Source organism: Paramisgurnus dabryanus, chromosome 6 (genome assembly GCF_030506205.2).
Source record: "Paramisgurnus dabryanus chromosome 6, PD_genome_1.1, whole genome shotgun sequence".
Lineage (NCBI taxonomy): Eukaryota > Metazoa > Chordata > Actinopteri > Cypriniformes > Cobitidae > Paramisgurnus > Paramisgurnus dabryanus.
The window spans coordinates 29,699,439-29,726,856 of NC_133342.1; the positions used below are offsets into that span (position 1 = coordinate 29,699,439).

Sequence of the window (27,418 nt, forward strand, 5' to 3'; positions counted from 1 at the left end):
ATTTGTTTAAAGCTGTGTGTTGTTAGGCCTGTTTGATTTGTGAAAAGATATTTGTTTATAGCCAGCACCACACTGCATGGTCTCCTCATATGTAAATTACAGACAAAGTAAAACAAATGAATCGTTAATATATGCAATTGTCACAACCTTCTTGTCTATAGATAATAACAACAACAACCTAAAGAATGTAGAAATTAGTAGTAGCTTGTGTCTAGTCATGTACCAAGTCCTCGAGGAAGTGTTACTGGACCTTGAGAGAGCCAATCAGATCGCAGCATTTCACACTAACAACAAACAAAAGATCGGGCTTCCTTCTGCTGCTGTCTTTGCATTTCTTTAACCAGGATTAGTCTGTCCGATCGGCTGCATGTCGTCTTAAATAGCATGGATCAACTTTCTGGATGTCTGTTCTGTCTTTATTAGTTGTCGTTTGGTTGTATCGAAATGATTAATTCTATCTAGCGTCTTGCTAACTCTATCGGAGAGCTGTTTTTGGCTAATCGCAGTTAGCCGACTGGCTATCAGATCCGATCCGAATAAAACCATCCAAAATCTCAGCGTCTCTTCTCTCGCGGTGTCTGACAGTGGTCGCTTTTGCCACTGGACACTGTTAGAAAGCTGTCCAGCTAAAGATAGCTGGCAAGCTGTTGGTATTGAGGACAAGAATCGGATCGCGATGTCAGGACCGTCATCGGGCTGTGGGTTTCTGATGTCGGTTGTCGTTCACGGAGACTTGGCTCTCAACGAGCAGGAAAAAGAGCTTAACCAGCGGCTTAGACGCCTTTATCCGGCCGTCAACGAGCAAGAGACCCCCTTACCCAGATCCTGGAGCCCCAAAGACAAATTCAGCTACATCGGCCTGTCTCAAAACAACCTCCGGGTGCATTACAAAGGTAACGAAGCTAACACAGCAACTTGACACAAACATCAGAATAGCAAGTTGTTTACAAGCTAAACAGTTCGGGTCGTTAGCCAGGTTAGCTTGTGTCGTGTTACACATTTGATTTATTATAAATGTAAGACAACGTTTGTCTGTGACTAATCAAACTAATTTGCTTCCTTTTTTTAATCATACAGAGTGATTGAAACGTTATAAAATAGGGATGATCTTGATTGATAACATCTCGCTTAATCTAACCAAATCATATTAATTAAAAAACTCGTTATTGACAACAAATTAACAAGTTAATCAGTGTTTTGCTTCAAAATGTCCTCCATTTAGAATTATTTAGCGTCATTCCTATGCAGTGAGCATTTAGCAAAGGCTAAAAGTTTAAAAATAAACTGATTCTGCGTAGATGTGTAATGATGTTGTTGTATAATATGAGACATACAGCAATATGAAGCCAACAACACGACGGTTTTGGTTTGAAATTAATGAAATATAAAGTTTGTTCACTGTATCAGGGATATGATCGTGAGTTTTAGGTTTTAGCGAGATGCTTCAGTTATTTCCGGAAGCACTGCAGCTGACATTCATTGTCACGATCTGTGTACAAAGGCCGTGTCTTCATAGACATTACTAATGTACCCTAACGAGTCACTGAGCAAGCCCAGCGGAAAATATTTGGCCTGGCCTGTATTTGTGATGTCTGCACAGGCAGATTTCCTCCCATCGCGATTGTGCAAGGGTTTAATGGGAGATATATAACCAGATAAAGAAGATCTCCAACTCATTTGTTTAGTATGTGTAGTTGTTTTACAAGCTTATGTAGTCTAATGATTGTCTTGATGGCATTCAATGAAATGTCTGCCATTTCCCTTAGCTGAGTCATAAAGGTAGGCCACAGAATTAATGAGAGCATTTGGTAGTGATGACAGGTAGAAATTAAATATGATATTTTAAATAAGAAAGCAAGTGGGCTTTTGCCAAGCAAAATATCCTTAACCCATTATATTGATTATATTGCTTATACATTGACTGTATTGTGTTTTGGTGATGATACACCATTGCAAAACTTCCCCATGTTCCTTGTGAGTAACAGCAAATGATATACAGTTTTGAAACCATTGTTTATGTCATCCAGGTCATGGAAAGACCCCGAAAGATGCGGCATCTGTCCGTGCAACACACCCCATTCCAGCCGCCTGTGGGGTTTATTACTTTGAGGTGAAAATCATCAGTAAAGGTCGAGATGGGTAAGTAAAGGATTCCGTGTCATATTTCATTGTTTAGTTTATGTTTGGTCAAATGTAATAATTATTTCAATTTTTACTTACCTCAGTGTTGTTCCAAACCTTATAGATAGCACAAACTTCCTTTAAATTGAGAATATGTGGGTGATTTATATAATTGGAGGTCCACACACATACATGACTCTTACAGTAACAGTGTTGACAAGAGTTTGACAGTAACAGAATTGACACGGAGTAATTTAGGCAACAGGAGATCATAAGCTATATAAGAAACTTTTTACATAAAATTTAATATTGTTATAGCCTGTAACATCTTGAAATCTATGACAATAAGTACCAAAATGCTAAAATAATAACCATTTGTAAATGCATAAAAAATAACCAAATCTACCTGCAATTATATATAATCATCAATGTTCTTGAGGTTGAGAATAGAGCATTGTTTTATATTTAATGGGCAAAATGACATGAAATCAAATCATTTTCATTTTGGGGTGAACTGTACCTTTAATGATAAGGACCCTTTAAAATGTAAATTAGCTTAGTAATTATTACACAGCAGTAGTGTAATTTTACCAGCGTTGTGCAGGCTTTTCCTTCAAATGCATTTTGTGTCTTGTGATTAGGTACATGGGGATCGGCCTATCAGCTCAAGGTGTCAACATGAACAGACTCCCAGGTAAAACAGTTTTCAGACATTAAGGAGTTATTCATTGTTGACTATGCACAGCATAAACTCACCATAACATTAGGTATATCATGAGGTCAATGTTAAATTTGATCACTCCCTCAATGACATTGGGTGTCACCTCTGCGGGGCTGCAGCCGGGGAGATAAGAGTTGAAAGAGTGCCTAATGATCGCTTTGAACCCATGATTTTCGTGTTGCTAGCACTAGGACTTCACAATTTTTGAAAAGCTAATTGAGATTACAATTACAAGTGAAACAATTACATAATCGTCAAAAGCCTTAATTACAGCTGTCCATTTGTGCTCATTTCTGTGCATTTCGGCTGTATGCTTGGGCACCAAATACAGTGTTGAATCAGAAATTTAAAAATCGATAAGTTAACATTCATTTTGGATTTTTTACTAACAACATAACATAACTCCCGTAATTATTTGTTGTTATATTATTTAGTTTTGGGTGTTTAGAACTTACTATGCAGCTGCTTCACAGAAAGTTATAAAACATTTTAAAACTTCAATGTAAAGCCTATAAATCATCAATAATAATCACAATTAGAATATCAAGATGCATAATCGTCAATTATGATTTTTGTCACAACGCTCAACCAAGTGAGCTATAGGAACACTCTACCCATAAGACTAAACAGTAAAACTAATAACATAAAATGGATTAAACTCTAAATTTGATAGGATGAGCCACATGCAAAGGTGTGGAATAATAGCAGATATACACACATGTGATGCAATGTTGAATGTAACAACACCCTTCATAACAAGCAATTCATTATAGTGACTTGTTGGTAACACATTCTGCTCTATATTTTCACATTTTTCTATGATTCATCTCTGACATGTAAAAATAACAGCAAGTAGATGGTTGCAGTTTGCCGTTTTTGTAATTTTGCACATTTCTACCATTGCATGTAATATATACTGTCATACCACCCTGCCTTACTCTCTTTTTAGTGTTTAGTTGGTTCATTGTTGTCAGAATGCAAAAGTATGTGCAAAATGTTATGTCCTTAGGTTGGGATAAACACTCATATGGCTACCACGGGGATGACGGCCATTCCTTCTGTTCTTCTGGCACTGGGCAGCCCTATGGTCCCACGTTTACAACGGGCGATGTGATTGGCTGCTGTGTGAACCTCATCAACAATACCTGTTTCTACACAAAAAATGGCCACAGTCTAGGTAGTAAATATACATGTTACAGAGAAACTGAAGTGGTTGGATCATGCCCAAAAAATCTAAATGTTGTCATTTACTTAGACAAAATGAGATAATTTGATGAATATTCTGTTTAGTACATTTAAAACAATGACATTATTATTATTTACTTTAATCCTTAATACCTTAATGTTTTCAGGCATGTCAACAAAAATGTATTTGTGGTTAGATCATAATTTTCAGCAGTCTAATCGGCATTTGTGGTGTGAAACGGTTACCTTATATTTAAGCAATTTTATCCAAATAAAATTGGGGAACTGTAAACTGTGTGTGTATACACTACCTGTTAAAAGTTTTGAAACACTTGACTAAAATGTTAACTATGTTCTTAAAAATCTCAAAATATACCTGTGCAAAACAGATTGATTTCTTGAAATTAATGACTGAATATTGAAGGAAAGGCAGGTAATAAGAGCTCAGATTAAATGTGAAACTTCAAAAAGCTTCTTAATAAAATGACAAGAGTATGGTTTTGCAATTTTCAGGTAAAGGATGAATGCACTTCAGATGATAAAATATGAAAGTGATTTATTTTGGATTTTAGGTACCAACATAATTCCCACAATCATATTTGTGTTATGCCGTAGTTTGGTGGAAAATATATAATAAAAAAAAAGTGTTTTAAAAACTAATATAATGTATGTATACACACACATATACACATATAGATGTATGTATGAAAATTTCTATGTTCCCTTTATTTCTGTTGTTTTAATAATTGCTCACTGTGTTATTTAGATTGTGGGAATCATTTTAAAAATGAACAGATTATATAAGAGAAATGTCACCAGTTTTGTCCTCATACAAGCCCATCATTTCCAAAAAATACATAGATTTAAGTTGACTTTGATAATAATGCAGTTGTCTGTTATGTTTTCCAGGAATAGCTTTTACAGATTTACCGGTAAGTCTTTCTTTTTTTTACATAAAATATGCCCATTGTCTGACTAAAGGTCATAGGGTCACTAATTATTTGTTTTACGTTCACTTCTCTAATACTCCTTCATTTTTTTGGATATTGTAGAGGAACCCTTTTCTATTGTGTTGTCTTTTCCTTCCTTAATTCATTTTTCAAGATGTTGGACTGACATCCCGTAAACATTTCTCTCCCTGAATGAACAGAGGCCTGTTTGGGTCCAAAAACAATAATCCATTGAGCAGAAAACACAGTTGGCCGGTGACCAGCATTCATGTTACTCTGAGTCTTTCTGTGAAGTATGTCAGTTTAGCAGCCCTGACCTTTCTTTCTATTGGACCGTGAACGCCGACCCTCTCAGAATTATTTTCCTTATGTATTAATGTGTGCTTGCCTCCTAAGCTGACCACTAAATCGATATTTTAATAAGATAGTTATAACCAATTCTATTTTAGTATTTATTAAAGTCTGCAATACTATGTAAAGTGTCCTAATATGCTCATCTACCCACATATAACTGTCGGGCCACAAGTCAAACGTTTTGGACACTTTATATGCATGAATGCTTAAAATGCCACTCTGCTTTTGTTCTCTTATGTATTGCGTCCAGTGCAGAGACAAACATTTGTATAGGAATAAATCGTGGTGCTGATGTTTACATCATTACTTTAGCAACGATGTAGATATACAAAATGGCAGTGCAGATCGTGAGTCTGAAAGATCAGATTTAAAAACCAAACTGGATATGTGAACCGTGTCAAGACTTTCTATGAGAATCTATCTAATGAGAATATGCACATAATATTAATAAATAATGTAAAAAAAAAAAATAGGTAATCCACATTTTTGTATTTCCCTTTCAGCCCAACCTGTACCCCACAGTGGGTCTACAGACCCCAGGAGAGGTCGTGGATGCCAACTTTGGCCAGCACCCATTTGTCTTTGATATTGAGGATTATATGCGTGAATGGAGAACCAAGATTCAAGCTCAGATTGACCGCTTCCCTATTGGGGAGAGAGAGGGAGAATGGCAGGCCATGATTCAGAAGTAAGTACTTTCAGTTAGGATTTTAATATGGTTGACACATTGATAGTTACTTTGTCTTTGGTCTAAAAAAACCTAACAACAATAATTGATGGATATAGGAGGTCAACATCATGTCTTTTTTTCTTTGTGCTTTGTTTACTCTGTGCTGTCTTCCTCTCTGTTTAGGATGGTGGCCTCATATCTGGTTCACCACAGTTACTGTGCCACCGCTGAAGCCTTTGCTAAATCAACTGATCAGGCTGTACATGAGGAACTTGCTTCTATCAAAAACAGACAGAGTGAGTATCCTGTCTGTCAACAAATATTTTTCCATCGCAGTGCCAAACAGTTTTCTTTGTGAAACCCTAGGGCTGTGACGGTTGGCATAACCACCGCGGTGGTGAAGTGTGACCAGCGGTGGTGTGCATGTCACAACTTAAAAAAATATAAAGTACAATCTCACCCAGCGATAATTGTGAACGCAAACAGCCAGCAGACTCAGAGTTATTGCGCTATTTGCAAGGGGAGGCAACTGATATCAGTGATGACCCGCTTGCTTGGGGGCGGAACAATGAGGGAAGATTTTCTCTCTTGGTCACTCAAAGTTGCGAGAAAGTATCAATCTGTGCTACTAGTACACTATTAGAATGCGTTTTCAGCGTGGCTGGAAACATCATAACCCCAAAAAGGTTCCTTGCTTGTTTCAGGGATGGAAGTGCTTTAATAAACATGCACATAGGCGCTGATCCCGTGCTTTGCCCGAAATGGTCAAGTACATATGATCAGTTGCTTCACATTTACTTCAGATTTTCTGTTTAAAACCACCCAGAAAACGTGACAGCGCCACTTTCCTCCTCTTCAATGCGTTTTGGCGCTCCAGAGCGTCATTGCTAAGTGACCTAAGCATTGTTTGACATTGTGACGAGCACCTACCGGAGGAATAAGAATTTAGTGCCTGTGAACATCCACATGTTAAGAAATGTATATCTGATCCTTGTTTACATTTTAATATTTTATAATATATGTATGCATTATATATAAGACCTATGCATCAATGTGCGCATGTTGTGAATTGTTGCATTACCATTGTTGTGGTAAAATACTGCCACCATCACGGCCCTAGTGAAACCGTTACATTCCGTGCCGATCCGACTGAGCGGTATGGTTATGAATTCAGTTTTCCCTGTGGGGAAGATAATGGCATCCTTTGGAAAGTAGTACAAACACGTCTGTCATTGCCTTTGAGTTTACAGAATGTATGTGATATAAATAGCAGGCATGTTATGGTGGATTATCATTTATTTATTGTTTTAAGGCCTACTTTCCCCCAATCTGTTTTTAATCTGCTAAAATTACTGCATTTTAGCTACAGACAGTATCCAGGTCCAGGTGGTTTGGCCTGATGGTGGTCCATATTATGCAAAATCCACTTTGGCGTTTGGACATTAGATGTGTATTTCCATTAAACCAAAGCAGTCTCATTAGACGTGCTGTTTTGTTTTCCTGTTAATGTGACATCATATTGATAATGTCCTGCCCACGGACAGCAACTGACAATTAAAAATGCTTTTATAAATGTGTTTGTTAGCACATTGTACGCTAATGCTAAATACATTATTAACCCGCATCAGATCTATTTTTATCTGAAGGCTCTTTACTGTCTGTTGTTAAGGGAGTGAGGAGCAGTAGCTCTTTTGCATTTAAAGATACACACCTGTTTATGTTCCCATCCAAATGGGACATTTTTGACATGTTATAATAAATGATCTGTGGGGTATTTTGAGCTGAAACTTCACAAACACATTCTCCATGGGTGTCAATTATTTTTCTGTAAACCACACACCTAACCTTAAAATGTTAAATGTCTTAAAAATAGGCACCAGAGCAATGTTTGTGGTAACTGTGGTATAAGCAGAATAATTGACTCCAATCCTCTGAATTACCAGTCCCTACCGCATAACCACCTTGTGTTTGCATTATTTTCGAATAATTCAATGGCTCGTCGTCAATTATTCCTTACTTACAGTATGTGAAAAGCATCTCCACATTGGCCCTTTAGTAATTTCACATTTGCGATTGCAGAGATCCAGAAACTGGTCCTGTCTGGCAGAATGGGAGAGGCTATAGAGACCACTCAACAACTTTACCCCAACCTGATCGAAAGAAACCCAGACCTCCTATTCATGTTGAAGTAAGTGTGATGGCTGACAGTCTTCATTAACAAGCTCTTCATTGAGAATTAGGCATTCATGAAAAGCCTGTATCTCGATATTCTTTTCCAGGGTCAGACAGTTTATTGAGATGGTGAATGGCACAGACAGTGAGGTCAGGTGTCTGGGTGGGAGGAGCCCTAAGTCACAGGATAGTTACCCAGGCTCCCCTCGACTCTTCAACAGCCCTGTTCACAAAGCCACCAGCTCCCAGGCCTACCAGACAGGTAGATACTATTTCAACATCAGTATCCACTTAGATCATTTACAAAATAAAGACCAGAGTAGCCATAATTGGGAAATGGTTCTTCATCGGTCATCTGTGCTTCCCCCTGTAGGTCTTGAGAGTAATTACTGTAATGGAGTTTCATCAAGTAAAGGTCACACCTCAGCTCATAGTCACAAGCCGTGTGTCCCTGCTGTGCCGAGCACTGATCTTAGTATCCAGAATGGCAGTCGGAGCCAGCAGACCAGTGTGAGGTATGTCTTGTTGCATAGTTCAGAAATATCTACGTTTCGTATACTTAAAAATCACAAAATTAGAAAAAAATGATTGTATGTATGGATGTGTAATTTGGTGAACACAGCAGGGAAATTATGTTCTTAAAAAACGGTTTAAAAAAAAAACTAAAACTTGTTTCATCATCCCAAGTTGTATAATGACTTGGGTTCACACAAAGCTACAAATTTACAGACTTGATGTATGGAGTTAAAATGTCAAATTTTTGGTTACATTTACATTGCATTTTACATTGCTACTTTATGCATTTAAGTGTTACCTGGTAATCAAACCTTTAAGGTATTTAGGGGCGGTTTCCCGGACAGGGTTTAGGCTAATCTAGGACTAGGCCTTATTTATATTAGGACATTTAGGAAAGTTTTTACAAACATACCCTACAAAAGACACTACTGGTGTGCATCTTGAGACAAAATAATGTCACTGATATATGTTAAAATTATTCAGGACAAGATAATGTTAAATTAAAGCAGCTCAAACATGCATTTTAGTCTGGGACTAGGATAAGCCCTGACCCGGAACCACCCCATAATGTCATCTTTAATTTTCTGCTGTTTAAGGCTACGTTTACACAACAACACTGACTCCTTTGCGTTTATAAATACATTTCAAATACACACGAAAATGCTGTCAAAAAATCCATGTTTACGCCCTGTTCAGACTGCCAGCAACTAGCAATAGCAGAGCAACATGTTCTTATTCATTTTAATGGAAGCTTGCCAACTTACGGTGACGAGCGGCAGTGCAGGAAGTGGGCCGTCCAGTGACGCAACAAAGTTAAGAATAGTTTAACTTTATGCAAATGATGATCGACTACAAATGATAGCGAAGCAGTGGAGTTTACGTCATCCATCCCACCAGAATTTAGGCATGGGCCAGTTACCGGTTTCAAGGTATACCGAGGTTTTAAACAGTCATGGTTACTGTTACATGTTACCTTGTAAAGAAACACTACAAGCCTGTGCACATACGTATTCATCTACTAAGAGATAAATACAAACAATCAAGACCGTGAAAGCATAAAGGCAAAGAGCACCTATTGTCTAATTCATCTTTTTAAATTTCCTTTGGTGTGTAAGTGTGTATTAGTACATGTTAACGATATGCAAAAGGTACAAACCCCGAAGTAAACAATGACACGAATTATCATTTCCAACGAAAATCTCTTTTCTTGGACTACAACAAACACACGGATTGTAGGCAACATTTTACTTTCTGGGATTGGTGATGTAGACAAGACCGACATTATCATAATTCCTCCAACTTCGGACTTGCAGCCTGTATGTTAACTCCTATTAGCAACCGAATCTTTCAAACATGGTAAGAAGCATAATTTTTCCGGCTGACGTTAGAGGTATTCAGGCCAATCACAACATACAGATTAGCTGGCCAATCAGGGACACAGAGCTTTTCAAATCCGTACATTTCAGCAAGAAAGTAAAATCTGGAGCTACAAAAAAGGTGTTTTATTCATAAACCACGCAAACACATTGTATTATACCAAATACACAAAATAACGTTGTTTTTTAGCAATGAAATAGGTGCACTTTAATAAACACAGTATCGTGAGCAGCACAAACACAGTCCTATAAGCCACCATTGTGGTTTCGCATATCTAGACTAAATCAATGTTCACGAGGTCAACGTAATCACAGATTCGCGTTTACACAGAGACAACAAGGCATCATTATCAAAAACTTGCATTTTAAATACGCCAAAACGTTGCTGTTGTGTAAACGAACAGCCAAACCATATAAAAACTTTCCCATATACAGATGAAATTGTTATTGAGTAAATGTCCCTTAAATGTTGACTTCCCCACAGCACTGAGGTGGAGATGGAGGTTGATCACTTCTCAAATGGAGTTTCTGAGTCCTCTTCAAATGGATTTTTGAATGGCAGCTCTACACATGGGGCAGAGCTGGAGGACTGTGATGCAGATATGGGTGAGGAAATGAATTGGGCTTAACTAAACTTGACATAAACTACTAACTCCCTCTTGTCAAACTTGTAATAAATACCTGGGTATCTGCACACTTAGGGCCTGATCACACCAAAAGCGTTTATGTCAGTTGCAGGCGCCTTTTTTGATGATATTCTATGGTCAGGGAGCGTATCTGCGCTGTTTATGCGCGACGAGCGCCTTGCGGTTTTTGTCGCCAGCCGCAGCACGCGCTTTTGAAGGAGTGCTGAGAGCGGAAAAGCGCCCGACATCATTTGCGTCTTTCCATTGTCCAATCGAATGAGGGGAGAGGCGGGCAGGGAGGTGAGGGAAGTTTACAGTTGCTTTGAAGAACCGGACTACACTCACTCACTCTCTCCTGCGTGTTTGTGCACCTCTCATCCTCAAACAAGGTCAGAGCAAGCGTCCTCTTTTTATAGTTTTTGCTAATATGACAGTTAACAGCAAAAGAGCGCTCACGTTTCAATATTTGATTGACAAGACAGCTGACTCGGTGGTTGCTTAGCAATATAAAAAGCTGCATCGCACTGCTCTTTTAAAAAAAAAAAGGCAGTGCATCGCGCCTTGCTTTTCCAAGCGTTTAAAGCGTGTTTGGTGTGATTAGCCCCTTAGTTTATTTTCTGTGACCTTTGCAAGAAATTTTTTGTTTCACATGTGACTCAAGCATCTCTTATCTTCTACAAATGAATCCAGTGCTTTAATTTAAATGAATGAAATGCTGTGTTCACAGAGGTGGATAGTGCCCAGTCCAAGAGGCAGTTGTGCGGGGGGAGCCAGGCAGCCATCGAGAGAATGATCCAGTTTGGCCGAGAGCTACAGAGCATGAGCGAACACTTGCGGCGTGAACGGGGCAAGAACTCCGCCAATAAGAAGATGCTCAAGGTACTGACATCATAATACACCATGTTGCGAAAAGGTGCAGAATGTAGGTGCTAAATTATTAAAAGCGATCAAAAGCGATGTAAAATCACAAATAAGTACAAAATGATGTTTGATAAATGTATGCCTCTCCATTCTTGCAGGATGCATTCAGTTTGTTGGCATATTCAGATCCATGGAACAGCCCTGTTGGATACCAGTTAGACTCAATCCAGAGAGAGCCTGTCTGCTCTACCCTCAACAGTGCAATATTAGGTATCTTTCTTTCTTGGTTAAAGTCAAAGCCTTGGCATACGAAAATCAACATCTCTGTTTAGCTATGTACTACGTGTATCTTAGATCTTGTTTTCCTCACGCAGAGACTCATAACCTGCCAAAGCAGCCTCCTTTGGCACTTGCCGTCGGCCAGGCAGCCCAGTGTCTGTCCCTCATGGCTCGCACGGGCAGCGGATCCTGCGCCTTTGCATCAGTGGATGATTACCTTCACTAGCCTCAGGAGAATCATCCCTTAAAATCATCCCATGAAAGAGGCCCACATCAACCCAGACCATCCCAGAAAAACTGGGGCTAGCTTTGAAACCATGGCTTGATGAACTGAGCCTCAATGTTTGCCAGACCCATACTGGCTCTCTGACAAGACTGGATCTTCTTCACCCAGGCCCAAACCGGCCTAAAGACACATTAGGAGAAGAGGGATCCTTCGAAATCCCAAATCATTTTGGTCTTTATTTTCCTTTTGTCTGTTTTATTTTGGGGGAGGAGGTATTGGGTGGGGGGTGCAGGAGGCGCTGATTGTTTGTTTCCTAATTTACAAGGCATGAGGAAAATTATGACTAATGTTATTATCAGTAAACTTGCATATAAGATATATTTGTTCTTGGTTGAAAGCTGGCAGAGTGAGAGAGAGACCAAATAACTAGGGTCACACTGCTATTTTCAGGTCTCAGCTTGTGTACTTTACCGTTAAAATAAAAAAGATGATATATTAACACGAGGAGTGGAACATTTAGTTATCTTAAAGTAAAAAATATTAAAAACCCAGAAAACCTAACACTGCTGGGAGTCATCCTTAGTGGTGGTACTACTTAGTATAGAGCGTTAGTGTGAGCTGTATGAGTTACGCCCTTATTTGTGCAAGCGCACCCTCCCTCTGCCAACTGCACAGCAGGATTGTTTGGACACTTTGATTTGTTATTGTATTGATGTCTATGGTCTTTTCATCCACCTGATCCCATACCTTCATCTTTTAAAAAGTCCCTATTCAATCGTTCTTTCATCGTCATCATTGCCTGCACTGTGTTTTTTGTGCAGTTCGGTCAGGAACACGGTAACATAAGGTCATATCTAGTCCCGGAGACGCAAGCCTGCTACATTGTTTTCTCTCCTCCTGTTTACCAGTGAAGCCCTGAGATCATCAGTACTTTTAAAATAAGAATGGTACAGTATTGTCATCAACACTGTCTTATCATTTTCAGTAATAAAACGTAAATACCCAGTTAAACGAGATATCAGGTTTGTGTTTCCAGGCAATCCGATGAGTAATTGGCTATTGTGCTACATAGTGATGGTGAGTTCCCATGTATTGTAGTTACACCACAAGTACATAGAAGCTAAAAGCATAAAACCAAATGAGTGGATGTGTCGCCAGGGTTAAAGGGGACATAAAATGAAAATCTGACTTTTCCATGTTTAAGTGATATTAATGGGTACCACCTCTACATAGAAAATGTGAAAATTAACTTCGTTATTAGGTCAACCCAGTAACTTATGCAGAGTTCAGACTGCATGATTTTCAATCTAGTCGGGTCACAGATGTTTTCACAATGTGTGACTGTCTCGGGTAGTGTTCAGTTGTTGCTTCAGACTGCATGATGGATTGGCGACAGAGGTTTTCACATTGCGTGACTTTACCGTAGGAAGAATCGCAGACAACGTTGTCCCGGTCCGCAAACTACGTCTCACAACCAAACGCACGCGAGAAGTACACGAAGGAAACAACGCGAGGTCACGCGTGCAAGACCAGAGTTCTCACATGAGATTGCGATTATTATAAAAAAAGCGAGAAGCTTAACATACAAATTGCACATGCGCTCATTTGCAGCAGAAAGAAGAAATAACGATTATGAAGGAGGAAATGGTTGGAGAGACTCCTCCCCGAACATCCAGCTGTCCTGTATGTTGCTCTCTCATTGGCTGTAGGTCATCACCTATGTTATTTTCAGCCAAAACATGATTTTGAATCACCGACAGGTCCAGATATTTAGCATGCCAAATATCTCTTTGATCAAGTCTTTGATAAATCAGACAAATAAATCAAATGTGTGATTGTCGCTCGCGTGCACGTGCATCGATTTGCCTGGGATTTCTCAAAACCTGTCGGCGAGTTAAAATCAGGGCTAAAATCATGCAGTCTGAACTCTGCATTAGTTTTGATAAACCATTTTCTGCAAGCATGTGAAAAAATAGGTCATTGAAATTTGGTTCCTCTTGTGATGTCATATTATAATACGGCCCCCTTAAACTGCACTATCCATCACAGCACCGCCATTTAGTGCAGAGATAAACTTATTTGCATTTAAAAGGACAAACACAAAAACAAGACATTTTTGCTCACACCTACAAAGTGACAATTTTAACATGCTATAATAAATTATCTATGGGGTATTTTGAGCTTAAACTTCACATATGTACTCTGGGGACACCAAAGATTTATTTGACATCTTAAAAAAGTCTTGTGAAATATCCCCTTTAAAGAGTCAAACTAAGAAAATTAACTACAAATGTCAGTCCTTACATTAGTTTACATTTATTAAAGTGTACAGTACATGTCCAATGTGTTGACGCGTTCCAAAATAACACCCTTATTTACTTTTGTATCTTTAAATGACCTAAAAAGTCATCACATGAATCTGGCGTGCTTATCTGAACAGCATCAGATCATCACATTACTCAAACATAAATTTAGTACGGACATAAACCTTAGTTTAAAAAGGTTTTCATTCAAAATAAGACCCAGTTTTTTGGATATAACCCTTATGTGAACATGTCTATAAGAATAGAACCATAATCCAACAGCTCCTGTTGTAGGATTTAGGAAGGAACCAGTTTCTGTTTGTGTCTAAATCTTTTGTTGGACTTCTCAGCTTTAGCTTTACAGTCAGCACCTGTAAATAAACACAAGACAGTTCAGAGTATTGTTCTCCAAAACAAATTTACATTAAAGAAGATGCAATACTTACTTATTTTTTTATTTATAAACTCTACAGCTGCACCTTGATTGGTGCCTTTCTTCCTGCTAAGAGACAGAAGCTCGGCACCTGAAGACATGACAACATAAATATTAGGATGTTGTGTGAGGAATAAATCTGGTTTAAAATAAGTGGTTATATTATCTTACTGGTTGTTCTTCTGGTTCCTGGTCCATAGAGGCGAGACTGAATGAAGTCTGTGGCCCTTTGTTGCAGTGATATGGCGGAGGAGTTATCCTTTAACCTCATTACACTGTAGCTGTCCTGTAAACTAAATCGCATGCACAAAACGTAAAACGTAAGTGCATTTTCTCACCTTATGCTGCTTACGACTGCACATTTACAGAAAGATTACACTTAATGATAAAAAGCTTCTCGTTACGTTTTGGAGATGGTCTCTTCCTCATTTAAGGTCTCTTCATCATCTGTAAGACATTGTATTAAATTTATGCCAAGGTTGTTTCACCTTTGAATGTACAAAGAGAACATGTTTAACGTAAAATAACTTAAGTAATTTAAAGTGTTACCGCTGTTGTTGTCTGATGCCTTGGTCTGTCTAGAATGATACGAAAGATTTTAAAACGTTTTCTTCCAAAAAAATTAATTTAATAACCAACTTTACTGAACTGCAATGCTTACCTTTGAGGCATTTCATCAAATTCCTGCAGGACATCTGCAGGAAGACACTTCTTTTTCTTAAAAAAAAAAACAAAAAAAAACATGTAAATGATGCAAGTCTTGAGGTTTGAACATTGACCAGTACTAACGTTACAGGTATGTAAAACTTGATCAATGTTGTTGTGGTCTTAAATGTTAAATTTATTTTTTGTGGATTGTTATAGTTAATATATTTTTAATAAGATGAAATAGAAAAGCCATCCATGGTGTGTAGTTCACCAATGTGTACCTTTTGCTCCTGGAAAAGCTGCTGTCTTTTCTTTCGTTTCTCCTTCAATAGAGTTTTTTCTCTGAAAGCAAAGCGATCCATTTTTTTTTAGGAAACACTTCAAAATAAAAGACAAAACTTTATTGACACTGACATGCTTATGCTTGGTTTGCATAGGTTTCCAAAGCATCCATGTGTATACATGAATTCTCTTAATACTGCCACATATAAGTTACACGTGTAGCATTTTTATTTTAGAGTAAGAGATGTAAGTTATACCCTGCATAACGTCCTTATGTGCTCAAATTTAACGTTAGTCTATGCTAAAAGCCTACGACTCATAATGTACCTTTTAGCTGACTCCAGCGCATCTTTAACACTCTTCAACGCAACGCTTTTGGATTGATCGAAGGCGATCTCCTCGGGCAGCTCATCTTCACTGGAGTCAAACTGAGTCTCTGTTAATTTAGACATTCTGTCAAACTACTTAAACTGGTTAAAAACTTCACTTTAGAACCCACGTTGGATAAGATCCGCCATAATAAAAGCCAACAACATTAGACATACATTAAAGATGGACAAACTGAAGTCAGAAGTGTCGGCAGATACAACTGCTGCCATCTGGTGGCTTGGATGTCTCAATTATATCTGTCCGTAAACAAACCGGTATAAATGACGCAGTTGTTTTCGAGTTCATGAGGCGTTTTGCCGATCACTGATGACATCAAAGTGCCGCGAGAACGATTTGAATGATAGCCAAGCTGTCCAATTTGAAACGCTCTCGCAGTACTTCGATGTCATGAGCTTGTAAGTCTGCGCAGAGACGCATAAAGTCAAACACACCTAACAACGCATTACACACACGCTAAAGTTGCATATAAAAATGTATCAGAAGATTAGATCAAACATACAATTAAAAACACAACTTTATTTATTGTCGATAGGTCAAAATATTAGACATTTATAACATAATGTGTCTGTTAAATGCTTATGGTTCTTTACAATTACAAAAAAATACAAAATAGCAACACATTTAATAATTAAAAAATATAACAGACACAAATGTTAATAAAAATGTCTATATTTTATATTTATTCATGTCAGCTTTTTGACCAATCAGTGTTTCCGACGTGTGTGACATGGATGCGGTGCGTTTGGTTACTTGAGGCACAGTGCAAATCTGGACCGGATAAACAAACAACTCTATTTATAGCCTTCAAGCAGTTCAGTTATTTGACTTTTAATGTAATTATTATCTAGCACAAAATATGTTAGGTTTTGTTATGTTTATGCTGACATTCATCTGCTCGGTGATGGGCTATCCTGCGTCAGAAGCGGCGCTGGTGCAGCCCTGTCTCTCGCCGTCACAGTGGGAAGGTCGGACTGTTGAATATGACCACAGCACGGGAATAAACACACGGGCTGCGGTCTCCTATGATGCACTAAATCAACAAATAAGGGTCCTGGAGCAGAAGACAGGACACACACCATGCAAGAAGTAAGCGTTAACATTTTTTTACGTGTGTCCTCAAAACTGTTTTCTGCAGAATTTGATGCACTGTACTGTCTGTGCTTCTCTGTGCACTTTTGTTAACTCAAATTCAAATTTAGCTAAATAACAGTTTATTCCTCTTTATTTAGATCTAATGTATTAACTACAGGATCCATAATTGGTCTCTGTGTTTTGTATCTTGTAAATCAGTAGCATTACAAATTAAAATTGCTTTTCATTTATTTTGTCCTAAAACGTATGTGCTGTAAAACTAATTGTATTTGCCATTTTCTTTGAGGTTCTATGAATACATCTACCTGTACAAAAGTGGAGTGTTTTTCCAGATTGAACAAGTCACTAAAAAGTGTGCAAAAATCCCTCTTACTGAGGCCTGGGACCCTTATGACATCCCTCTGAACTCCACATATGAGGACCAGTACTTCATTGGTGGACCTGGAGACATGATTGAGGTTCAAGAATGGTCTGATCGTAAACAAGCTCGCAAAAGTATGCAAGGCATATCATTTTCTTTTTTCAATTTCATTTCTGTCAAAAACTAGGACCTCTAATGCAGATCTTCGTTGATGTCTAGAGCAAACATGGTTAAATGTTTTCTATGTGTTCCTTACAGATGAAGCCTGGATAGGTGTGTACACTTTGAAGGACTGCTATCCTGTGCAGGAGACATACACCAAGAACAGTAGTGTGACAACTTCCACTCGCATATTTGACCTTCAGCTGGGCATTAGTGACCCCGGGGTGTTTATCCCACCCAGCACCTGCCAGTCAGCACTGTCTGAGATGATGATGCCTGACTGCTGAATACCTCATTTATAAACACAAGGGCTCTGCATTGCATATAGATATACAAGTTTAATATGTAAGCTTGAAAGTCAAAATGACAGGGGAAATTAAACATTAATAGTAAACAATCATAATTTAGTTTACTAAAATTATCCAAGAATGTCAATCTTATTTGATAGTTCTAGTTTCTAACTCTTAGCGCTTTTTGTTTTAAAATGTTACTCATAATTATTATTAAAATCTAATTGTATTTAAGCACAAATGTGATGTTTTTTGAACTAATGTAAGCTAGTTCTGCATTTTATATGCATTTATTAATAATCAGTTCACCTACTGTACCTGGTAAAATGATTTCATTTTGCTTTAAAGCTTTTTACAGTCTGAGTGCATACACTTATTGAAGTTGAACTGTACAGAAAACTCAGATTTTGAATATTAATAAATAAAAATATAACAATAATTGTGTTTACCTACAACTTTTGTTGACTTATTTACTTGGCATCAAAATTACGACGACATAATTTGGGTACATCAAATTTAATGTTGTTTAGTCAATGTGTTGATGAAAATAATGACCTTTATCAAAAAGCATCTGTAAAACTTGACATTTACTTTAAATATCTTTATAATTAGCATTGCAAAATAATGTTATTAAGTAATGTTTGTATATGCTGCTATAATTGGTTATGAAATAAAGGAATAGCACCCCCCCACACACACACAAAAAAAACACAGGTTCTAAATCTGTATGCGTTTCCTTATTCTCTTGAACACAATTTTTCATAAAACATCCCTGCTGGAAAAATCAGCAAGACCAGCATATGTTGTTGTGTTTTGGAGCTGGTTTGCTGGTGACCACAAGCATGGGATGCTGGTGCTGGAATGCTGATGACCCCCAGCATGGTCATCAGCATACCAGCATCCCATACTGGTCATACCAGCAAGACCAGCATATGTTATGTTTTGGTGCTGGTATTATACTGGTGACCACCAGCACCAAACCAGCATGGGAATTATGCTGATATTATCCAGCAGGGACGGTAAACACACAGTTGATGGTAACCATTGACTTCCAATGTAGGAGAAACAAATACTATGGAAATCAATGGGTACCATCAACAGTTTGCTTACCATCATTTATCAAAATATCTTCTTTGTCCCTGCTGATTAAAACAGCATAGACCAGCATAATTCCCATGCTGGTTTAGCTGGTGGTCACCAGCATACCAGCACCAAAACACAACATATGCTTGTTTGCTGTTTTTTTCTCAGCAAGGGTGTACAACACGAGGGCGAGTAAATGATAACATAATTTTCATTATTGGGTGAACTATCACTTTAAGAATGTTCTCGCATTAAATTGATCTTGTGTAACTGGATTATGAATTAGTTGCTAAAATTGTTACACCGAGATTTGATTTAAGGGGGTTTAAAACTAGAAATACTATGTTTCTGGCACAGTTCCGGGTTGTACTACATATCCCATAATTCCGCTTCCAAAACAACATCACACTATTTCCTGTCAGACTGAAACGAAAGTCATCAGATGGTGCGGGATTTTGGTCAACACAGATATATGATCCTTCAGAGATCAATAATACAGCGTTTTCTTTCACAGGATTATCTTACAGATTGAGGTGAGCAAATTCGCATTATATTTTAAAATCAAATGTCAGGTCCGTTTTAGGTGAACCGGCGCTTATTAGCAATGTTAAAAACAATATAGCTAACGTTAATCGTGGTTTATTTTACAGGATTGATTATAAATTCAGCATGTATTTACATTTTAAGCTTTAAATACAGTGATTTGTGGTGTGTTATTATGACACTGTGTCGCAATTTTCTCTGCTGTTCCTGTTTTCTGTTGTACTGTCATGCTAGCATTTAGTCTGTAAATTGGTTTAGCAACGCTCTGAAATAATCGCTAATTACTGTAGTTTCATTTGTCTGTCAAGTAAGAAACTAACTAGGCCCGTTTTATATATATATAAACTAAAGCTAGTAATAACACAACAAAGAAAATTTCCCATGTATGCTGTCAGCCTTGTATTCCAGAATAACATTTATTCATGTATCCAAAGCGACTTAGAAATTAAGCATGGCACCATTTAACATTTGATCCTATGATACAACATTCAGCATTGTACACAAAGCCACTAATATAATCCTAAATAAGTCGATTTAGTTCTCAAGTGCCTTTATGGAGAAGCAAAAATCCTGCCTAGTGCAGTTCAGGTCTATATTGGCTATTCAGTGCTGATATGAAAACAATGAGGTGTTAAAAATTCCAGTGCTGGTTGTTTTTCAGTAAATGACAGCGTTAGGAGGAACTTGGTCTAGTAAGCAAACAGCCAGTCACTGCTCTCTCTTCTGTGTTTTTAATGCTTGCTAGAAACTCCTTATGATCTTCCTGATAAGACTTGCTGTACTGGTTTAACTAGGCCAAAAATTACATGTGCAGTACCACAATTTGTCGATTTTAGCGAAGAATCGTTCTTAATTATTGAATCATGCAATACTAAAGTTAGCTAAAAGTTTTATGGTGGGTTTTGATATCATAAAGAAGGATAATGTGACACAAATAACTTTTAAAAACGTCTTTCACTGTGTTAAATGTCATCGTCTCTCTCTATGTCCCTTCAGAGCTGGTCATGAATACAAAGCTAGACTGAAAACTTATTGTGAATGGAGTGACATGATTGGATGAGTCTGACAGGTCATGGCCAGCCAATGCAGCAGCAGTGTGGGTTCACAGCTCCCACCAGGAGCTTGGGGCTCCATCAACTCCACTTCACTTTCTGCTCGTGTTGGTTCATATGAAGCAGGAGAGAAGAAGAGCATCTCAGATATTCGGAGAACCTTCTGCCTGTTTGTGACCTTTGACCTTTTGTTTGTCACCTTGCTGTGGATCATTGAGCTCAACGTATGTTTTAGCATGAGATTCACATATGCAAATAGACTTGTGCCGATTGGGTTAGATAGATGCAATAAGCAGCAATGTACAGTATATTGTAATAGTACTGTATTTTGGTTAAATGATTTGAATGAGTTGCTTTCTGTCCTCCTGTAGGTCAGTGGAGGTATACAAGAGCAGCTGAAGAGTGAGGTGTTGGACTATGACTACCACAAATCTTTTTTTGATATATTTGTAAGTACTATACAATATTGATCATGTGTTTTAAAAAGGGTGTAAATGAGTTCATTGGTAAATTTGAGAATTCACCCTTCAACTGGAAATAGTGGGAAGAACATCCCCAAACATTTTCACCAACCAGCTTCATCATAAATCACACCTTTATGGTTGGATGCTGGGGATTTCCATACTGAATAGTGTATAATTTAAGCTTTTGTACGATATAGGGTATGTTTATTATTCTCAAACTATAGACTTGTTGGCCTGGTTTCAAAGACAAGGCTTAGCTAAAGCCAGGACTAGGCCTTAGTTAAATTAAGATGTTTAAGCATCTTTTATGAACATTCCTTACGTTACTGTCATTTTAAGTTATTTTCAGTTGAGACAGCTCAAAAATGTGTCTTAGTCTAGGACTAGCCTTAAAGGATTAGTCAATTTTCTTAAAAAAATCCAGATAATTTACTCACCACCATGTCATCCAAAATGTTGATGTCTTTCTTTGTTCAGTCGAGAAGAAATTATGTTTTTTGAGGAAAACATTCCAGGATTTTTCTCATTTTAATGGACTTTAATGGACCCCAACACTTAACACTTAACTCAACACTTAACAGTTTTTTTCAACAAAGTTTCAAAGGACTCTAAATGATCCGAAACGATTGTCATTTTTGACAAGAAAAATAAAAAATATGCACATTTAAACCACAACTTCACGTCTTCCTCCGGTCCTGTGATGTGCCAGCGCGACCTCACGCAATAAGTCATCATGTCAAGAGGTCACGGATGACGTATGTGAAACTACGCCCCAGTGTTTACAAGTGTGGAGAAAGAGGACCGTTCCGACGTTGTTGTATGTGAAATGATACTAATTAATGTCTTTGTGTCAGTTTATTGTTTAAAATGGTCCGCAAATGTGCGTTTCATATATGTAACACGTGACCTTTCCATGTCATTATGCAATTACGTGTGTCACTCTGGTGCATCACAGGACCGGAGATAGACGAGAAGTTGTGGTTTAAAAGTGCATATTTTGTAGTTTTCTTGAAAATGACAATCGTTTCGCTAGATAAGACCCTTATGCCTCATTTGGGATCGTTTAGAGTACTTTGAAACTCCGTTGAAATAAACTGTTAAGTGTTGAGTTAAGTGTTAAGTGTTAGGGTCCATTAAAGTCCATTAAAATGAGAAAAATCCTGGAATGCTTTCCTCAGAAAACATCATTTGATGTTTTGGAATCCATTCAGCTGATCTTCGGGTCTGGCGGTACCACTTTTATCATAGCTTAGCACAATCCATTGAATCTGATTAGACCATTGGCATCGAGCTCAAAAATAACCAAAGAGTTTTGATATGTTTCCTATTTAAAACTTGGCTCTTCAGTAGTTACATTGTGTACTAAGACCGACAGAAAATTAAAAGTTGTGATTTTCTAGGCAGATATGGCTAGGAACTATACTCTCATTTTGGCGTAATAATCAAGGACTTTGCTGCTGCAACATGGCTGCTGCAGGCGTAGTGATATTATGCAGCGCCTGAAAGTAGTCCCCTTGGTTACTTTCAATAGCAGGGGACTATTTTCAGGTGCTGTGTAATATCATTGTGCCTCCTGCAGCCATGTTACAGTATTAAAGTCCTTGATTAGATCAGCCGAATGGATTCCAAAACGGTAAAAATCAAATGTTTAACTCTAGGGGAGCTGAAAAATTAGCATATTTTCCACAAAAGTGGAGTTTCCCTTTAAGCCTTGTCTGTGAAACTAGGGTTTTACGTTTTCTGGTTTTGTTTCCTTGTACAATTCCAGGTGTCTATTTAGTAGTTTAGTGGGTTTTTGTTTAGATACTTTCAATTTCTTATGTTGACAAGGCAAGGCACTGTTGTGTTTGTTACAAAGCAATATGTTTTTTATGTGCGAGATTTAGGTATTTGAGAGGGTTGTCTCGAGACTTGTAAGTTGTCAACAGCCTGTTTGGCCTAGATTTATATTAATAGCCAGGGATGCCAGGAATAAAGCATTTCGAAACTGCTGTCTGACAGCATTCTCTGAACAAAAGTTTTAATGCAACCATGAAATGTTGATAAACCAGTCATTCACACATGCAGATCATGGCTATGCGTTCCCTATTAGCCCATGCAAAGGATGTTAAATTAGGAGTATATCTGTTATGCTTTTATTGCATTTTATTTATTCACAATATGTGTTCCTCAGCTTTTGGCAGTGTTCCGCTTTGCAGCCTTGATTTTGGCGTATGCTGTCTGTAAGCTGCGTCACTGGTGGGCCATTGCGGTAAGCAGACTTCTTCACATCTTACCATCCTCCACTAGATGACAGTGTTGCTTAACTTCTAAATGAGACGCACCACTTTCTTCTTTTTTCATTGAGCTGGTTAAGCTCTGAGCCGCATTCAGACATAACGCTATGTTTAAATGGACACATTACTGTAATTGTCATATTCTGCATTTGTTTTACAGATAACCACAGCCATTACCACTGGTTTCTTAATTGTAAAAGTTATTGTGTCAAAGGTATGGTTTTTATCCTATAATTTTTCTTTCACACTTTACATTCTGTCTTGTTTGCATTGACCAAACGTTCCACTTGTTGTCCAGCTTCTGTCTCAAGGGGCATTTGGGTACCTTTTACCCATCATCTCCTTTATTCTGGCATGGATAGAGACGTGGCTCCTTGACTTCAAAGTCCTGCCACAAGAGGCTGGTGATGAAATCAGTAAGAGTTAACTACCAATTACAGTTATAAGTGCTGTTGAATATACAGTAGATGACATTGTAACTTCATTGTCATTATTATAAATTTCCTATTATGAAAGTATTGTGATATTAAGCTGACACATGCGTCCTGTGTGATAGGACATCTTCCAGTGCTAAATCCAGAACCCCCCGTATACACAGGAGCAAATTCAGAAGTTCAGAAGTTCTACTCTCCTCCTGAATCTGTGGCAGGTACTGACTTGACCCTAATCTGGAAATACTGTATATAAGATAAGATATTTATATAAGTTGAATATTATTTATGATTTATACATCTACAACAAATTTGACTCTGGACCACCTAACCAGTTTTTTTTATACATCATCTGAAAGCTGAATAAATAAGCTTTTGGCCGACACACAACTATTTAAAAATCTGGAATCTGAGAGTGCAATAAAATCAAAATATTGAAAATATTGCCTTTAAAGTTGTCCAGATGAAGTTATTAGCACTGCATCTGCTAACAAAAATAAAGTTTTGATATATTTATGGTAGGACATTTACAAAATATCTTCATGGAAAATCATCTTTACGTGATATACTAATGATTTTTTCGTTAATTTTGACCCATACAATATATTTTTGGCTTTTGCTACAAATATCCCCGTGCTACTTACTGGTCCGGGTTCACAAATGGTTTATACATTACCGTTTCATCATATACCACATCAAAGACATTTAAATTAACGTTATAATGTTTATTTCTGTGTTTGTGTCTTTGACAATTTATTCAGTTACAGTTATTACAAGCAAGCTCATATTCTCACCCTGTTTATGTAACAGTAACGGATATATTTCCAGGAAATGCCACTATCAGAGTTCAGGTGCACTGTGGTTAATGGTGAAGATATTAAAGGATATTACTGTTCACATCATTATTAAGCACAGCACAAAAAAAAATATTGTCTTGTTTAAATTTTTTAACATAATTTTTTTTAAACATGATTTGAATTTTTTTTTAAATATATTCTTAGTTTCAGAAATAAAAAAACAGCTGTGTGCTGTTCAAATAATATTTTGTGATTTTATATTTTCACATTTGGTCCAGGTCTAATCACTCATGTTCACTTTGGGTCATTGTATTGCTAAAATATAAATTTAAGCTTTAGTTTTTAATAGACATCAATTATTGATATTGACTACAACATTTCTGGTTAGAGCATTATTATCATTTCAGACAAAAAGAGATTGACTATTGACCTGTTTTGGGTTAATCTCCAGTAGAGGAAAATGATAGTAATGTGTTTGATTTGCTTGTGCCGCATTACCTGCCTTTTCTTTAAATATTTACATTTGCTCATCTATTTCTAGGCAATGCAAAGAATTTTAGGTAGCGAAATGACTGATCATTGAATCAGTTATGTTTGCCAACACTCTCTGGCATTGCTTTGGAAACAGTTTGGGTTTTATCCCGATACAGTAGTATGCTGAAGAATTTACAGAAAGACACAACAGTGTTCTTGTTTGCTCCTAAATCACAATAACTGAATACATATAAAACATTTTTATTTCTTATCATTTTATTGTGCATTTTAGTGCTTGGAGATAATAGAATTTTGTGTTAATTCAATAATATGAGAGAATTAGTCTAGATCAGTGGTCCTCAACCTTTTTCACGTTATTGGCCCCCCATTGCCCAAAACAATATTTGCAGGCCCCCCACTCACTCTGTTCCTACCTACTATAATATTCTAGAGCTTGACATAACTAGACGGATTTATTATATTTATTCATAAAATATTTATATTATTTATTATAATGCTTTTTAGTCTTTTTTTGTTTCATTTTAAGTCATCCTAAACCCCCTTGGAAATCTGTTAAGGCCCTCTGGTTGAGAAACACTGGTCTATATATTAGTCTTAATACTTTCAATATATTAGGCATTTCATATCGCCTCAGTGTTATGTTTTTAGCCATGAACAGGCCTGCAGTGAAGAAATATATTTGTTCCTTAATTTAACACTCTTTAAATATCATCTTCTGTAGATTCTGATGAAGATTTTTATGATAAACAAGATCTGGAGAAGCCAATCCTCTAGAAGGTATTTAATTGTTTATATAGGAGAATATTTGTCAATGACAGGTTTAACTTTCCCCACGTATGTTAATCTAAATAATATATATTTCTATTTTTTATTAGGAGCTCCAGTGAGTTTTGGATTCGTACAAGGCCTTACAGTGCTACTCCACCTGTCTTTAAGTTGGTATACGTGGGTTATCAGCTCTAGACAGCAACTCTGCCTTACATCCTCCATTGCCACGATTAAAAAGTTTGTTTCTTTGACTCAGTCAGTCTACCTATACAGTCAAAGCTCTTAGTGCAATTGATTTTTTCTTTGTTTGTGTTTCTACATCAGAAGAAGAACAAAAACCTGTTCTGTTAATTGTTTAGTATTGATTACAAAAAGAAACATGAAGGATTTTAATGTGAACTATACAGTACAGTATGTAATGTGTATATTGAACCTTAAGCATCACTGGATAGAAACTCGTATAGTAGTGAATATCAGTAAAGCCTCAGGTCTGCACTGCAACTCATTATTGTGTAAAGATGCAGTTTTTTAAGTTTTTCTCTGATCATCTTCTTCTGTTTTAATGCCTTTAAAACCAGTCTGCAACTGTATGAAATGAATGTTGAGGGTACAGAGGCTTGCTTTAAAAATAATTTTGTTTACTTGCAAAATAAAGGACTTGCCTCATTTTGCATGAAATGCTCTTAAAGGAAGAATTCACAATGTATTATGATGCATGGATAGTAATCTGATTTTATGTTTGTGTTTTTGTAAGCATTCCTCAACATCTTATCCTCTTTAAGTTTACTTGTGCCACACTTATGATAAGGGCTTATGTACCTGATGCAGGTCTGGGACCTTCAATTTGCTTTAAATAGTTTGTAAAGGACCGTTATTCATACAGTATGTACCCATCACGAAGCCTTGAAGTATTTAGGACAATGTCAGATTGTATTCTTACTTCAGTCTGCATTAAAAATTACTGTTTTCTTAAACGTGTGCCTTATGTTATGCATTATTTTATGCCATGTTGCCTCTTAGTAATGCTTTATTCATTGGTTTATTGCATGCATAGATAATGCATTGGTGTGTATCGAAGGTGAGAAAAACAAATGGAGCGGAAACTCTTGCTGTAGTCAGTTTGTGCACTCACGAATGATGCATCAAACCTCCTTGCCCACAAATAACAGCTTAGATTAGCAAGACAAACACCCTGCAGCCGCTAATAAATTATCAGCAGATCATGCTGTGGTTAAACTGCTGCATGTTTTTTTTCCAGTAAGCGTTTGGGTACCCAACCACATTTTCCTACCACGCAGTTTCGATTACCATCGTGATGTTTTAAATTTATGTACGGGTTTTTGATCTTAATTAAAAAATTTGTAGCTAATTAAGGTAATTCCTTATTAAACCAAGAATGAAATACTTGAGATGTTAAGAGAGAAAGTTTAGTTCAGGTCTTTGTTTTTTTTATTATTATTTTATATATTATACATATTTGTATGTTTTTTA

The 27,418-nt window shown here is 37.2% G+C and overlaps 4 protein-coding genes across 4 annotated transcripts; 3 read left to right on the forward strand and 1 right to left on the reverse strand.

Annotated features, from left to right (window-relative positions):
• Positions 1 to 259: 259 nt before the first annotated feature.
• Positions 260 to 13,073, forward strand: ranbp9 (RAN binding protein 9). Its single transcript, XM_065276515.2, has 14 exons — positions 260 to 893; positions 2,028 to 2,139; positions 2,763 to 2,815; positions 3,852 to 4,019; positions 4,937 to 4,959; positions 5,835 to 6,019; positions 6,185 to 6,297; positions 8,081 to 8,189; positions 8,281 to 8,435; positions 8,547 to 8,688; positions 10,550 to 10,671; positions 11,419 to 11,570; positions 11,711 to 11,822; positions 11,927 to 13,073. Exons 1-14 carry the CDS (start codon positions 677 to 679, stop codon positions 12,055 to 12,057), a joined length of 1,794 nt encoding a protein of 597 aa, XP_065132587.1. The 5' UTR covers positions 260 to 676; the 3' UTR covers positions 12,058 to 13,073.
• An 822-nt stretch (positions 13,074 to 13,895) lies between these two features.
• On the reverse strand, positions 13,896 to 16,274 carry nol7 (nucleolar protein 7). Its single transcript, XM_065276516.2, has 8 exons — positions 16,051 to 16,274; positions 15,723 to 15,783; positions 15,455 to 15,510; positions 15,343 to 15,371; positions 15,198 to 15,240; positions 14,965 to 15,086; positions 14,807 to 14,884; positions 13,896 to 14,731 (listed from the first exon to the last, which is right to left on the reverse strand). The coding sequence occupies exons 1-8, from the start codon at positions 16,173 to 16,175 to the stop codon at positions 14,658 to 14,660; spliced, it is 588 nt and encodes a 195-aa protein (XP_065132588.1). The 5' UTR covers positions 16,176 to 16,274; the 3' UTR covers positions 13,896 to 14,657.
• Positions 16,275 to 16,832: 558 nt separating this feature from the next.
• epdr1 (ependymin related 1) lies at positions 16,833 to 18,457 on the forward strand. The gene is made up of 3 exons (XM_065275467.1): positions 16,833 to 17,199; positions 17,492 to 17,700; positions 17,825 to 18,457. Exons 1-3 carry the CDS (start codon positions 16,970 to 16,972, stop codon positions 18,013 to 18,015), a joined length of 630 nt encoding a protein of 209 aa, XP_065131539.1. The 5' UTR covers positions 16,833 to 16,969; the 3' UTR covers positions 18,016 to 18,457.
• A 1,035-nt stretch (positions 18,458 to 19,492) lies between these two features.
• stard3nl (STARD3 N-terminal like) lies at positions 19,493 to 26,685 on the forward strand. The gene is made up of 9 exons (XM_065276517.1): positions 19,493 to 19,634; positions 20,641 to 20,920; positions 21,068 to 21,145; positions 23,334 to 23,411; positions 23,597 to 23,650; positions 23,735 to 23,852; positions 23,993 to 24,085; positions 25,881 to 25,936; positions 26,035 to 26,685. The coding sequence occupies exons 2-8, from the start codon at positions 20,717 to 20,719 to the stop codon at positions 25,931 to 25,933; spliced, it is 678 nt and encodes a 225-aa protein (XP_065132589.1). The 5' UTR covers positions 19,493 to 19,634; positions 20,641 to 20,716; the 3' UTR covers positions 25,934 to 25,936; positions 26,035 to 26,685.
• Positions 26,686 to 27,418: the final 733 nt, after the last annotated feature.